Source organism: Passer montanus, unplaced genomic scaffold, assembly GCF_014805655.1.
Source record: "Passer montanus isolate IOZ18808 unplaced genomic scaffold, ASM1480565v1 scaffold171, whole genome shotgun sequence".
Taxonomy (NCBI): Eukaryota; Metazoa; Chordata; class Aves; order Passeriformes; family Passeridae; genus Passer; species Passer montanus.
Genome location: NW_024364382.1, coordinates 319,623 through 332,258, shown reverse-complemented (window position 1 = coordinate 332,258; position 12,636 = coordinate 319,623). Strand labels below are relative to the sequence as shown.

The window sequence follows — 12,636 nt, the reverse complement described above, 5'->3', positions numbered from 1 at the left end:
CCATCTTTATTCCCAATCAGCAGCAGGGAACACAGGAACTCCACAGCCAAGGCTGTGATGCAGGCAAAAGCAGGAAATCATGGAATGCTTTGGGATGGAAAGCACCTTAAAGATCATGTACTTCCAACCCCCTGCCATGGGCAGGGAACTCAACCAGAATAAAATCAAGCACTTTGTGTCCTGGGGGGCAAAAAGCCACTGCACCACTGGGAGAGCACAGAGGGCAGCTTACTTGGCTGCTCAGTGTGCACTGAAGTGAGGACTGCACACAGAGCAACCAATCCCACTGTCACCCATAAAACGAGTTCAGTGCTGATGGGCACTCACCTCTTCCTTCTTCTTGGGGTCTGACATGGGGTTTCTGAAGAGTGGGGAGTCCCCAAAGGGCGAGTAGGTCAGGCTGTTGAGGTGCTGCTGGAGGACAGCTTGCTGGGCTGCAGAGGCATTGGGGTCTGTCAGAGCTACAAGAGGAGCAGCATTTCAGTTTTAGAGCTCTGGGAACAGAACCAGGGCAGGGAGAAACACAGCAGTGCCCAGAACACCTCCTTCCTCCATCAGAGTGTACAACCATATTTACTGAGTTCTCATGGGTGAAAAGCTGAGGGTGGAGAGAGCTGCAGAGCAGTGGGAAGAGCCTGGCCTGCCAGAATATTCAACTAATCCAGATGGCTTCTGAAAGGGTGTGCAGGGAAAACATTTCAAGCAGAATATTGACATTACTGCTCCCACAATCACACAGGTCTACAGTCCCCTCTACAATGGATTCTAAATCTTGTCTTTCTGTCTTAAAGTATTTCATTTTAATTCCTATTAAAATGCTCTAAGACCTCACCCCATGAAACATTCAAGCCACCAAAAGGAGCTTAATTCTAATTCCAACAAAGCCAGGGTGGGATGTGGGCATTCCCAAAGAATAACAAAACCACTCTCAGAACAACAGGGTCTTATTGTCATGGTCTGCAGGAGAGCTGGAGACAACTGAGTCTTATTTTTGTCCCAAAGGCACAGCATTCCTGTTAATAAAGGCCCTCTAGGCCTCTCCTATCTGGAAGTAGTGAAAAAACCAATGCTGTACTTCCCTAACTTTTCATTGTGCACATCTATTCTTGCTGCCCCAAATTCAATTTGGGAAAATTACTCATCTTCAAGACAGTGCTCTAAAATAAGTGCAATTATTGGGCACGTAAAGCAACTTGGAATTCCTTTAAAAATATACATATAGCTAGCAAAACAAGGCTCATTAACACGGTCTGCACTGTGACTGAGAACAGAGGCAGCCCCAAGGAGATGTTCTGTTGTTCCAAACCCTTTGGAGGGTGTGCTCCTGTGCTCAGGCACGTGGGCACAGGCAGCAGGCTCATGGACACTCACCTACAGCAGGCTGAGAGGCCCCGAAGCCCAGGGTGGCTGTGGAGGTGTTGAATCCTGGGGCTCCGAACGCGCCCGTCCCCAGCGTTCCCCCCAGCTTGGGCTGGGTGTTTCCAAACAGGGATGTCTGTCCTGCCCCCAGAGCTGTGACAGGAGAGGGAGGTCACTGTCAGTCACCACGGCACTCTGACAAGGTCACAGGCACAACCAAGCATTCCTTCCTGGACTGCAGGAACGCTCCCATGCCCAGGGAGGCTGCAGGAGCAGAGGCTCTGAGCACAGAGCACCTCACCAGTCCCAGTGATGCCCCATTTCTACCAGGCCACTTGGCACTGTGCTAAGAAGCTCCCCTGGAGCTGCCCTGAGCCATTCTGGCTTGAAGGTGAACCATGCCCACCCAGCCTTTCCTAACTCAGCTACAGGCAATGCCCAGGCTGGACCAGCACTGCAGCCTGAGGGCTGGAGCTGCCCAGAAACGGGCTGGGAAATGCTGGAGCTGCCCAGAGGGCTGGAGCTGCCCAGAAACGGGCTGGGAAATGCTTACCTGTTCCAAACCCTGTTCCAAGTCCAGTGCCCAGAGTCCCAGTTGCAGGCTTATTTCCAAACAAGCTATTTCCAGCAGTGTTGGCACCAAAACCTGCAACAACAGAATGAGCAGCTCATTAGAGATGAAATTAAAACCATGTATTTAAATTAATAAGCCTCACAGGGTCGAAGAGCCCTGCCAAGTCAAATTTCCCACTGTTTCCAGCAGCACAGGTTAAACTGGCAATTGGCAAGAAGGGACTAAACACATTTTAGTTACAAATATAGCATTAAAGCAGCACAGAAGAATGCTGGTCTGCCTTCCTAAGCTTTTCAGTTTGTTACAAACTTCAGAGTTTCCCAGAAAGGGCTGACAGGATGCTGCTCTATCTGGCAATGGAGTAAAACGTGCTGGGGTTTTTTGAGTGCCTGGAGGGAACAAACCTCATTTCATCCTGTTTATACCACACACATTTCTCTGACCCTCACCACAGAGCAGGTGGGAACTCAGATCTGCACAGTTCCAGGGCACAGCTGTAGCTGCAACAAGGCCACCCCAAACCTACCATGAGCTCAGTTCTACTGCAGATGCTGACCCCATCCCACGGCTGGTTAGCACACAAAGCCAGGATTAAACTGAAAAGCTGCAGGTGTGCAACAACCCCTTGGAATCCAGCTCCATTCCTCCTACAAACTGCTACCCAGGCAAACCAAAACCACACACTGCAAAGGCTGGTCTCCACCAGACAGTGCCAACACACTGCAGGGCCATGGAGACCCTGAGCAGCAGAACAAGAACTCAAAAGCACCTTTCACACCCCTGGGAGGCTTACACAGGACTGCTCACCAGTCAAATCCTGCTTGCCAAGGTGCTGTCCTGGCTCAGAGCACTGAGAACTACAAAGAGCTTGATCTGGGAAGGACCTAAAAGCTCAGCCAGCTCCCTCGAGTCTGTATGGGCAGGCTGGCACAGCAGCTAAAGGCAGGGCAGGCCCCACTGCCTTTAAATAACCAACAGAAAACAGCACTGCAGGACAGGGACAGCAGGGTCCAACCCCTTCTACTCCCTCTCACAGACACAGGTTTTTTTGCTGCTCTGAAATGCAGAATTAAAAAGGCAGGAGAGAGTTCAGTCCCATGAAAGAAGCTGCCACTCCCTTCGGCCACCCTTACACATTCCTCCTGCTCAGTCACACCCACCCAACATCAGCTCTCACACCAGAGGCCACCAGGAACACGCCACCAGCTCCTCAGGACTTTGGTCCTTCACACCACAACAGCCACAGCTGAACTGGAGCTGACTCAATTCACCTTCACTGCAGTGCAGGATCTCCTGACACCTGCCCAAGCCCAGGGACCACTGGTTTTACCCCAATTCTCCCAGTGCTGCTGTGCCAACACAGCGCGTTCACAGCCTCCTAACAAAGTCCTCTGCTCCCTGAATCCTTGATTTCAAGAGTTTTCAACCACAGAATTACAGCATGGGTGGAGTTGGGAGGGACCTGTGAGCCCACCCAGGCCAGCCCCCTGGCCAGGCAGGAACAGCAGTGACAGGAATGTGCCCAGGCTTTGGGATGTCCCCAGACAGGGAGACTCCAGCCCCTGCCTGGGCAGCTGCTCCAGGGCCCTGCCCCTGCAGGGAAGGAAGTTCTTCCTCAGGCTGGGCTGGAATTGTTGTGTTTTAGTTCCTGGCCATTGCTCCTTGTCCTGCCACTGGCACCACTGAGCAGAGTCTGCACCATCCTGACACCCCTGGAGAGACGTGGATGGATGGGGTATATGGATGGACGGGATGAGATGGATGGATCCCCTCTCAGCCTTCCTTTCTCCAGACTGACCAGGCCCAGCTCCCACAGCCTCTCCTCACCAGAGATGCTCCAGACCCCAAATCATCCCTGTGGCCTTCGCTGGACCCTCTCCAGTAGCTCCTGGTCTTCTTGAGCTGTGGAGCCCAGAACTGAACAGGACACTCCAGCTGAGGCTCCCTGGAGCTGAGCAGAGGGGCAGAATCCCCTCCCCTCCCTGCTGGGAATGCCCTTCCCAATGCTCCCTTGGATCCCAGGGGCTCTCCTGGCCATCCCAGGCTGAAAATTCCCTTAAGGACTCACCCAAACAGTGGCACTTGAACATCTACTTCCCAAATCAGGGAGCCCCACCAAGAGCAAAGGCACAACCCAGCACCCAGCACGTTCCTCTGTGCCAGGGCCATCGTTCACCTGACAATTCCAACACTACAGTACTCAGCACGTGCTCTCTGCAGTGTGTGGTACACGGAGTACAGATTTACATGATTGAACCACACTTCTTCCCCTGTGCCCAGACTGGAAGGGTTTGCAGGGGCTCCTAAGGGCAGAGCAGGGTTGTTACCGAAGAGGCCCCCGCCCGTGGTGGTACCGAACGAAGGCGCGCTGGTCGTGGTGGCTCCAAACCCAGCAGGCTTGTTCCCAAACAGCGTCTGAAAGGAAAACAACAGCAATGTGGAAACTGGGACGTTGACAGCACAGGAATTGTACTGGTGTTTGGCTGCAGGCAGGGAAGCAGAACTAAAGCCAAGCACAGCTGAGCCCCCCAGCCCACCCTCCCATGAGTGGGGTTATCCCAAGCCAGCTGGAAGATCCCCCAAAAGCAGCTCTTAGGGTCAGACTCAAGGGGCTTAAAGGACTTGTCCAATCTCAGTGATCTGTGATTTTTGCTCCAGCAGAACCAAAATGACTGAGTATCAAAAACCAAGGCTGTTTTGGTTCATCACAACTTGTAACCTGTATTTCCAACCCTATGCTGAGGCATCCCAGGCACTGAGAACCTTGAAATCTCCTGCTGCTTTTATCACTCCACACATCACTTGTTAAAAAAACGACTCTACTACACCTGTTTATCCTCCAGTGTACAGCAAACCACCTGACTTTTGTATCTCAGACATCCTGATCCCTAAGCTGACACAAGTTCTGTGCAGCCAGCACCCCAGAACAGGGCTCTGCTTGGTTTTCTCTCTTTACTGCGGAGGCACAGACGTACCGAACCACCAACACCAAATCCCGTGTTGGCTTGTCCAAAAAGGCCAGTTCCCGTTCCAAATCCAGTCCCAGCATTTGTATTGGCAGCTGTCCCAAAAAGGCCTCCAGGCTGTGAGGGCTGGGTGACCCCAAAGAGACCCTACAAAAAGGAACCAGGTTAAGGTAATGCTCCCAGGCTTTTCCAAGTCCAGCACTGACAACAACACATCCAACACACAAAATGAGGCAAAACAACAATGCTGCATTTGCCCTCGTGCTGGGGGAAGAGAAGGGGTGAGGAGCATTCCAGAAGCTTTAGTCCTCCTCCAAAAAATTAGTTACTAAAAGGAAATTTAAAAAAAAAACCAACAAAAATTTATGCTCCAAGATTTAAAGGATATTGGAATTTCCTCATCACTTTGAGCAAGGGAGATGGAAAAGAAACATTTCACAGGGTTTTCTGGGAGAAGTCACAACAAATTCACAAACAACACAGGACATCTGGAACCAAAGCCTCTAGTTATACAACAAGTTACAACTACATAGACTCTTTCTATCACACAAGCCCCCAAATGTTGCTCATCTGTCACCAAAAAGCCCAGGACTTGAATTCCCATAGAAGGCTGATAATGGAATGACATTATCTGTGTGAAAATGATGGGAAGCACAGGAGTTGCAAGAGAGCAGCTGCTTGAGGAGGTGAGGGGGTACATGATTTGTGAACAGCTGCCTGTTCTCCAATTGTCAGGAACAAAGCTGACTGCCAGCAGGTTCCTCACTCCACCACAACCTTCAGAGCTCGGCACCGCGCTTTTACCCCCTGCAGTGGACTCTGAGGCACACCCCAGAGCTGCAGCAGAGCATACCATGGTGTTGGTGTTGGGCTGGCCCAGGGTGCTGGTGCCCCCGAAGGAGAAGCCGGTGTTCTGCGTGGTGGTGGCCTGGCCAAAGGGTTTGTTGAACAGACTCGTGGTCTGGGACTGCTGCCCAAAGAGCCCCCCGGTGGTGCCCGTGCCAAAGCCGGTGGTACCTGGGACACCAATGGGAGTTAGAGACCAGCCCAGCAGACAAACACCCCAGCATGCACACAGCAAAAAGGGTCACAGAATATCCTGAGCTGGAGGGACCCCCCAGTGCCAGCCCTGCCCTGCCCAGAGCCCCCAAGCCCAGCCTGGGCACCACTGGCAGCGCTGGCCAAAGGCTCCTGGAGCTCTGGCAGCCTCGGGGCCGTGCCCATTCCCTGGGCAGTGCCAGCAGCCTCTGGGGAAGAGCCTTTCCCTGCTCTGCAGCCTGGCCTGGCCCAGCCCCAGGCGCTCCCTGGGTCCTGTCTCTGCTCATCCAACAACCACTTCCATTCCTACTGCCTGCAGGATTTGGATCTGTTTACAGTCAAATTCCACAAACACAAATATCTATTACTAGGAAAAGTCCTTCCCTGGCAGGGTGGGCAGGGCTGGCACAGGGTGCCCAGAGCAGCCTGGCACAGTGGAAGGTGTCCCTGCCCATGGCAGAGTGAGACTGGGTGGGCTTCAAGGTCCCCTCTAACCCAAACCATTCTGGGATTCTATGATCTATTTACTTTTTGATTTCTACCAAATCCTAATAAAAATCCAAATTTGTTTGAACTTTTCCAAGGGAAAGTAAGAAAACTGATTCCTATGGCAGGGAGCTGCACGAGTCAATGCTGGCAATACAACCGGCACAGCTCTGAGCCCACAGCAGTGTCTCAGCATTTTGTATCACAGAACTCTAAATGGTTTAACAGAGTATTTGCACATGCACTCACAGGAACACCGAGGCCAGGCAGTACTTACTGGTTCCAAAAGCAGTTTTATTCTGTCCATAGGAGAAGCCTGTGTTGGTAGTGGAAGAGCCAAAAAGTCCTGTGGCCGTGCTGGACGTGGCAGTGGAAGAGCCAAACAAGCCAGCAGTTGCTCCTGCTCCTACAGGATTCGTGGGCCCTTTCCTATTTGCCTGGTAGTCTTCCAAACGGAGTTCCTAGAGGAAAATCCAGCTCTTTTTTTACCCCGGGCAAGGGCAGGCAAATGTCCTTACCACACTCACACAGCACCCCATCTTCACCAAGGTGAAGGCTCAAGAAAAGCTGCAACACCACATTTTTGAAAACAAGGACACTAAAAATGGGACCTGAAGTTAGATCCATGTTTTTACTTCAATTTGACATCCCAGAGCCTTTTCAGATATTTTATAAACTGTCTGTTTTGAAGGGTCAAACAAAGCAGCCCAAATGGGAAGGCCCCAGGATAAATCCTTGGGAACACTAGTTTGTAACAAACAACTGAGCTCTGCCTGGGATCCTGCTGTTATCTCAGCAGAGCAGAGCTGGTCCCAACAGGATCTCATTCCTTCTGACAAGATGAAATTTCAGCTCTCCCAGACCTGCATTAAGCACTTCAACCCAACTGCAATTAACGTGGCGCTGCATTAATTGTTTTACGTGACAGCACCTCTCGTGTGTGATGCCGATATTGAAGGCTCATTAGTATTTTTGCATTAACGAGCACAGACAGTAACTGTGGCCCAGAAAGGCCCGAGGCAAGGCTGTGCCCCCTGCACTGACCTCGAGGGACTTGCTCTCGTACTCCTTCATGGCAGTGATGCACTGGTGCTTGGTGTTGATGTTGGTGCTGACGCCGGATTTCACCATGGTGTCCGTGCCGGTTGGGGGCTGCCGGGAAGGGAGGAAGGACCAGGTTAAAATCCAGGCAGACTTGGGGGAACACAGCCAGAGCTCCCTGCAGATCCTGGGAAATCCTACACCTAGCACAGACCCAAGGCTCTGGGTGACTGCTCTGCCTGGGCAAGACCCCACCTGCAGAGCCCCCAGCCCTGGGGCACCAACAGCAGGAGGATGAGGAGCTCTAGGAGCCAGTCCAAGGAGCCAGGGAGCTGCTCCAGGGCTGGGGGTGCTCACCTGGAGAGGAGAAGCTCCAGGGAGAGCTCAGAGCCCCTGGCAGGGCCTGAAGGGGCTCCAGGAGAGCTGCAGAGGGACTGGGGACAAGGCCTGCAGGGACAGCACCCAGGGAATGGCTGCCAGTGCCAGAGGGCAGCAATGGATGGGATCTTGGCAATGAGGAATTGTTCCCTGGCAGGGTGGGCAGGGCTGGCACAGGGTGCCCAGAGCAGCTGGGGCTGCCCCTGGATCCCTGGCAGTGCCCAAGGCCAGGCTGGGCACTGGGGCTGGAGCAGCCTGGCACAGGGGAAGGTGTCCCTGCCATGGCAGGGTGGCACTGGGTGGGCTCTGAGGTCCCTCCCAAGCCAAGCCTTGTGTGACTGCATGGTTTTATGATTCCATCATTATTTGTACAGCTGAGGCCTCACCCATGTGTGTTTAATGATGATCAACAGTGGAATTAGCAACAGGAACATTCAAAACAGCTCCCAGCAATTCTACTTTCGGTTTCACTTTAAAAGCAGTTTACCTCAGCTTCTGACACAAATCCTGGAGCCCAGCAGGAATTTCACTATCCCCCCTGTTTTTAACAGTGCTGTGGAAGTACAAATCTGCAGCACTGCAAGAGCCCAGGCAGCAGCAGCACAGCTCTGCCCCCAGAGCCTCAGTCTTACATCAGCTCAGTCCAGAAATGAAGAGGGGTGAGATGTGCATGAACAAGTGTTGGGAACACAGTCCCTCCTCCAGCAGGCCCCAGGTAGCCCAGCTCCCCACGGCCTCTGCTGGGCCACCCTCCAGGTCCAACTGCCACCAAACTTCGCAGCAGTTACTGAATCCTGTCTTAAAGGGGACTCGTCCAGGGGAGGCAGGACACCACTGCTCTCCTTCCAGGTGCCATTCCCAGAGCCGGCTGGCCCAGGAGAGCTGCGCTGACTCTGCCCCATCCCAGGATGTCTCTAACCCTCACTGCTGCCAGCCTTTGCCATGGATCACCTTGAATTCCACGGCACCTGCTGGGAAGGCTCAGCTTTAGGAGCTCCTGTACTCCTCCAGCGTTGGCTCTAAACCCAGCAAGCCTGCAATTCTACAGTGGTTGACAAGGGATATTTTCAAATCAGTTCAGAACACTTCCACATGAACTCTTTTTCACCTCAGTGACCAAGACATCACACAAACAACTGCAAAACTGAACACCTCCCACAGCAAACAGGCTGGACTAGGAAGAAAGAGAAGAACTTACATTAAATTTAATAGTCGTGCCAGTTGGAGCAGCAGTAAAGCTGGTTGGGCCAAAGAGAGAGCCAGATGTGCTCCCAAAGGGGTTGGAAGTGGTGTTGGTGGTCCCAAAGAGCCCTCCACTGCTGGTGCTCGTACCAAAGTCTGAAAAAAGCACAAAAAATAATGTCAGCATTACAACAAACCCAAATTAAGTATTTAAAACTTAAACCCTAATACTTCATTCAAATTAGAAATTGGTTTGAAAATCAGAAGAACAGCTAGGAAAAATAATTTGACAGCAAAGCTGGAAGCTGATGGTGCTGCTAATGCAGTTCTCTGCTGCAGAACTGTCCTTAACTCAGCACCCCAGAAACAGCAGACAAACCACAGCAGTCAGTTTCCTTCCATTCTCGACAAGTAGGAAGAAAATAATACAGTAACTTTATTATAATCAGTGAGGCTCCTTTTCTTTTTTCAGAAGGGGCTGCAAGCAGTTGCTTTTGCCTCATGAAATTACAGAAGAGTTCAACAGCATCCCCTGTCTTCTCCTGACACAGACAAACCCAATTGCAACTGCTCTGCCACAGGATAAAAACCTAAAATCAAATATCATCGAAACAGCACCCAGGATAAAGAATTCCAACCAACACCTTTCGCAATTCATTTTAAAATGTAGGGCTGGAATCACAGCTACAGATTCAGGAGCATGTGGGCTCTCCCCTGGCTGCTGTGGGCACAGGTATGTCACTGTATGCTCCAGGAGAAACCCCCAGCCCCACCCTGACCCGTCCCAGCCCCAGGTACACCCAGCTCCCACTGCTCTCCCACCCAACAGCAGAGGGGAGCCAGTGTCACTCACTTCCAAAACCAGCTGGTTTGTTCTGTGCAAAGGCATTGTTCTGGGATGAGAACAGGCTTCCACCAGTGCTGGTGGTCCCAAAGAGGCTGTTTGATGTCCCAGTGGATGTTCCAAAGCCAAAGCCAGTGCTGGTGGAGGAGGTGGCTGGCTGGTTGAAGGTGGTGGACCCGAACAACCCTCCTGCAGACAGAAACAGGCTGTTAGTCCTTCACAACCTCCTCTGCTTGGGAGCTCTGGCAGCTCCCCATTGTCCTGTGCCTGGAGGGCGCTTTTTGGCTGGTTTTGGCAGGTTTTTGCTGGTCCTTGGCCGGGGCTGTCCCCTTGTCCCCGGGCAGTACCTGGCTTGCTCTGCGTGCTCCCGAACAGGCTGCCCGTGTTGCTGCTGGAGCCGAAGGCCGAGGTCCCGAAGGCTCCTCCGCTGGTGGTTCCAAAGCCAGCATCTGCAAGGACAGCCCAGTGAGCCCCTGGGGCTGCAGCTCCACAGACTGCCCCAGAACAGACACTGCTTCCCCCCACGCCCTCCCAACAACAGGCTGTTCCAGCCCCGAGCACCCCAGCCTTCCCTAAGCACTGCATTTCCCACTCTGCCCACAGAAGGAATGTCCACAGCACACACGGAACCCTGGTTGTCTGCCCGAACTGAAAGCTTGGCTAGGGGTGAAGCCTCAGGCTCCTGAGCCTCTTCCAAGCCAGCTGGAGCACCCAGCAGCTCCCCAGTTCCGTCCCACAAGGGATTCTCTGAGCTGCACTCCAGGAACAGACACCTCATTAAAACCACCCTGGATATTTCACTTACTTTGCCCAAAAGTTGAAGTTGTCCCAAAGCCGGTGCTGCCTCCAAACGGAGTTCCAAAGGATTTGTTAAACATTTTCAGGATCTGTCAGGTTTTCTTCCTAGACCTGGAAAGCAGAATTCAGGTTTTATTGAAAGCTCACCCTGCAAACTCATTTCCCATCTCCCCCACTGCCGAGGGCAGCAATCCCACCAGAATCCTTCAGCACCAACCCCATGGCACTGTGTGATTCCAAAGCCTGCCACAGCCCCAGGAGGGTCAAGGGCACCAACATTCCAGTGACACCAAGCTAAGGAGGTGTCACTAAACATCAGTGTCCCTAAAATTAAGGTGTCACCCTTAATTATGGCTGCAGTTCCTGCCCATCTCAGCCTGTGTCCTGGGCTGCAGCGATCCCACAGCAATCCTGGGGGTTTCCAGGAATGATTTTCCCGTTCCACCCTCTTTGCCAACTGCTTCAGGCACGACAGAGGGGAATGCACTGCACAGGGGTTACAGGAATCCAGCCTCCCTCTGCACTTCCCAGCAGCTGCTGTTCCAGGGGAGTTTTCCAGGCCCAATTCCCTCTCCAGCCCCCACGGTTTATTGACAGCACGTTCCTGCTGCCTCTCCCCAGCACAAACAGCTACAAACTCTGCTCCAGCTCTCTGAGTTTATCAACAAACCCAGCACAATCATCCCCACAGCTCCTCGGGCACGCCGTCAGGGAACTGTGGGCTGTTTTCCTGCAGCTTCACCACTGGAAGTTCCAGATTAGCCAAAACCGTGCCAGATTAATGAAAAAAGCCAGTACTACCCCAAATAATGCTCATATTAGCCCCAAAAGAGCAGTACTAGCAACAAAAAAAAGCTAGAACTAGAAAAACAAAATGTCATGCTAACCCAAAAAAGCCATTTAGCAAGTCAAAGTTAAAATTAAAGAACAGGCAGTATTACCCCAAAAATGCCATGTTAACCAAAAATAACAGGTGTAGTGATGCATGGAAAACCATATTAGCCAGAAGACAATGACAATACTAACCAGAAAAGACACACATGACTAAAATAATGTCCATTAACAAAAAGCAATGCTAATACCATCCCACCACTCTCCACACTGAGCAGGAAATGCAGGAATTCCCCCACATTCCCAGGCACTCCCTGGCAGCACAGCCACACACAGCACTGCAGAACTGAGAACAGCAGAGCAAGGACGGCCCTCACCAGGAGTATTCCCAAATCCAACAACTCCAGTGAAAGCCAGAGCTGCCCTTTCCTGTGCCCAAGGCTGGGCACTGCCAGCACAGCCTCCCCCAGGGACATCTCCCAGCCACCTGCCCATCCTTGAAACTGAAGTGCTTGTTTCCCTAACACCAACAGCACCTTCTGGGAATGGCCAAAGCCAGACTGGAGCAGCCACAGCTCCCCCCATCCCTGAGCAGCTGGAGACTAAATCAGCCCAGAACAACCAGCCCAATCCCACACTCCCCTGGCAGGAGAACCAAAAAGATGAATTTACTGCCACCTCCAACAGACACACACCACAACTTTGGGGTTAAGGGTCTCCACACGCCCACAGGCAAATCCTTACAGGCTTCATTTGCCACAGGAAGAGGCATTTCAGTGAAAGGATCCAGGAAAAAGCCAGGAAAAGCGGCTCTGACAAACTCTCAGAGCTCCCCAAGCTGAGAGGAGCACCCTGAGCCCTCCTCACCTGCTCCCCTGGGATCCTGGGGCTGGCACAGCCCTGCCAGCCCAGGCAGTGCCAGCTGTGCCCCATGGCCACCTTGTCCCCAGCCCAGAGCACTCAGTGCCACCTGCAGGGGACACCTGCAGGGATGGGCACTGCCAAGCTCCCTGGGCAGCCCCTGCCAAGGCCTGAGCACCCTTTCCATGGGCAAATTCCTGCTGCTGGCCCAGCTGAGCCTCCTGTCAGGGAGTTATGAGTGGAAATGACCACCCTGCACATCCTTCTCTCCAGGCTGA

General features: G+C 52.6%; 1 protein-coding gene across 8 annotated transcripts in view; it reads right to left on the bottom strand.

Moving 5' to 3' along the window:
• Positions 1-12,636, bottom strand: part of NUP98 (nucleoporin 98 and 96 precursor) — a 36,341-nt gene that overhangs the window by 23,433 nt on the left and 272 nt on the right. For 4 of the 8 annotated variants that reach the window (XM_039704269.1, XM_039704267.1, XM_039704274.1 and 1 more), the window contains exons 2-13: positions 10,674-10,777; positions 10,216-10,317; positions 9,878-10,057; positions 9,041-9,180; positions 7,468-7,575; positions 6,701-6,884; positions 5,753-5,916; positions 4,909-5,046; positions 4,261-4,348; positions 1,913-2,005; positions 1,372-1,512; positions 328-461 (exon numbers count right to left, since the gene is read on the bottom strand). In XM_039704269.1, coding sequence (XP_039560203.1) covers positions 328-461; positions 1,372-1,512; positions 1,913-2,005; positions 4,261-4,348; positions 4,909-5,046; positions 5,753-5,916; positions 6,701-6,884; positions 7,468-7,575; positions 9,041-9,180; positions 9,878-10,057; positions 10,216-10,317; positions 10,674-10,746 — 1,545 coding nt within the window. In that variant the 5' untranslated portion in view covers positions 10,747-10,777. The remainder of the gene's footprint in view (positions 1-327; positions 462-1,371; positions 1,513-1,912; positions 2,006-4,260; positions 4,349-4,908; positions 5,047-5,752; positions 5,917-6,700; positions 6,885-7,467; positions 7,576-9,040; positions 9,181-9,877; positions 10,058-10,215; positions 10,318-10,673; positions 10,778-12,636) is intronic. The other 4 variants (XM_039704270.1, XM_039704275.1, XM_039704272.1 and 1 more) reach the window with 3 other exon arrangements.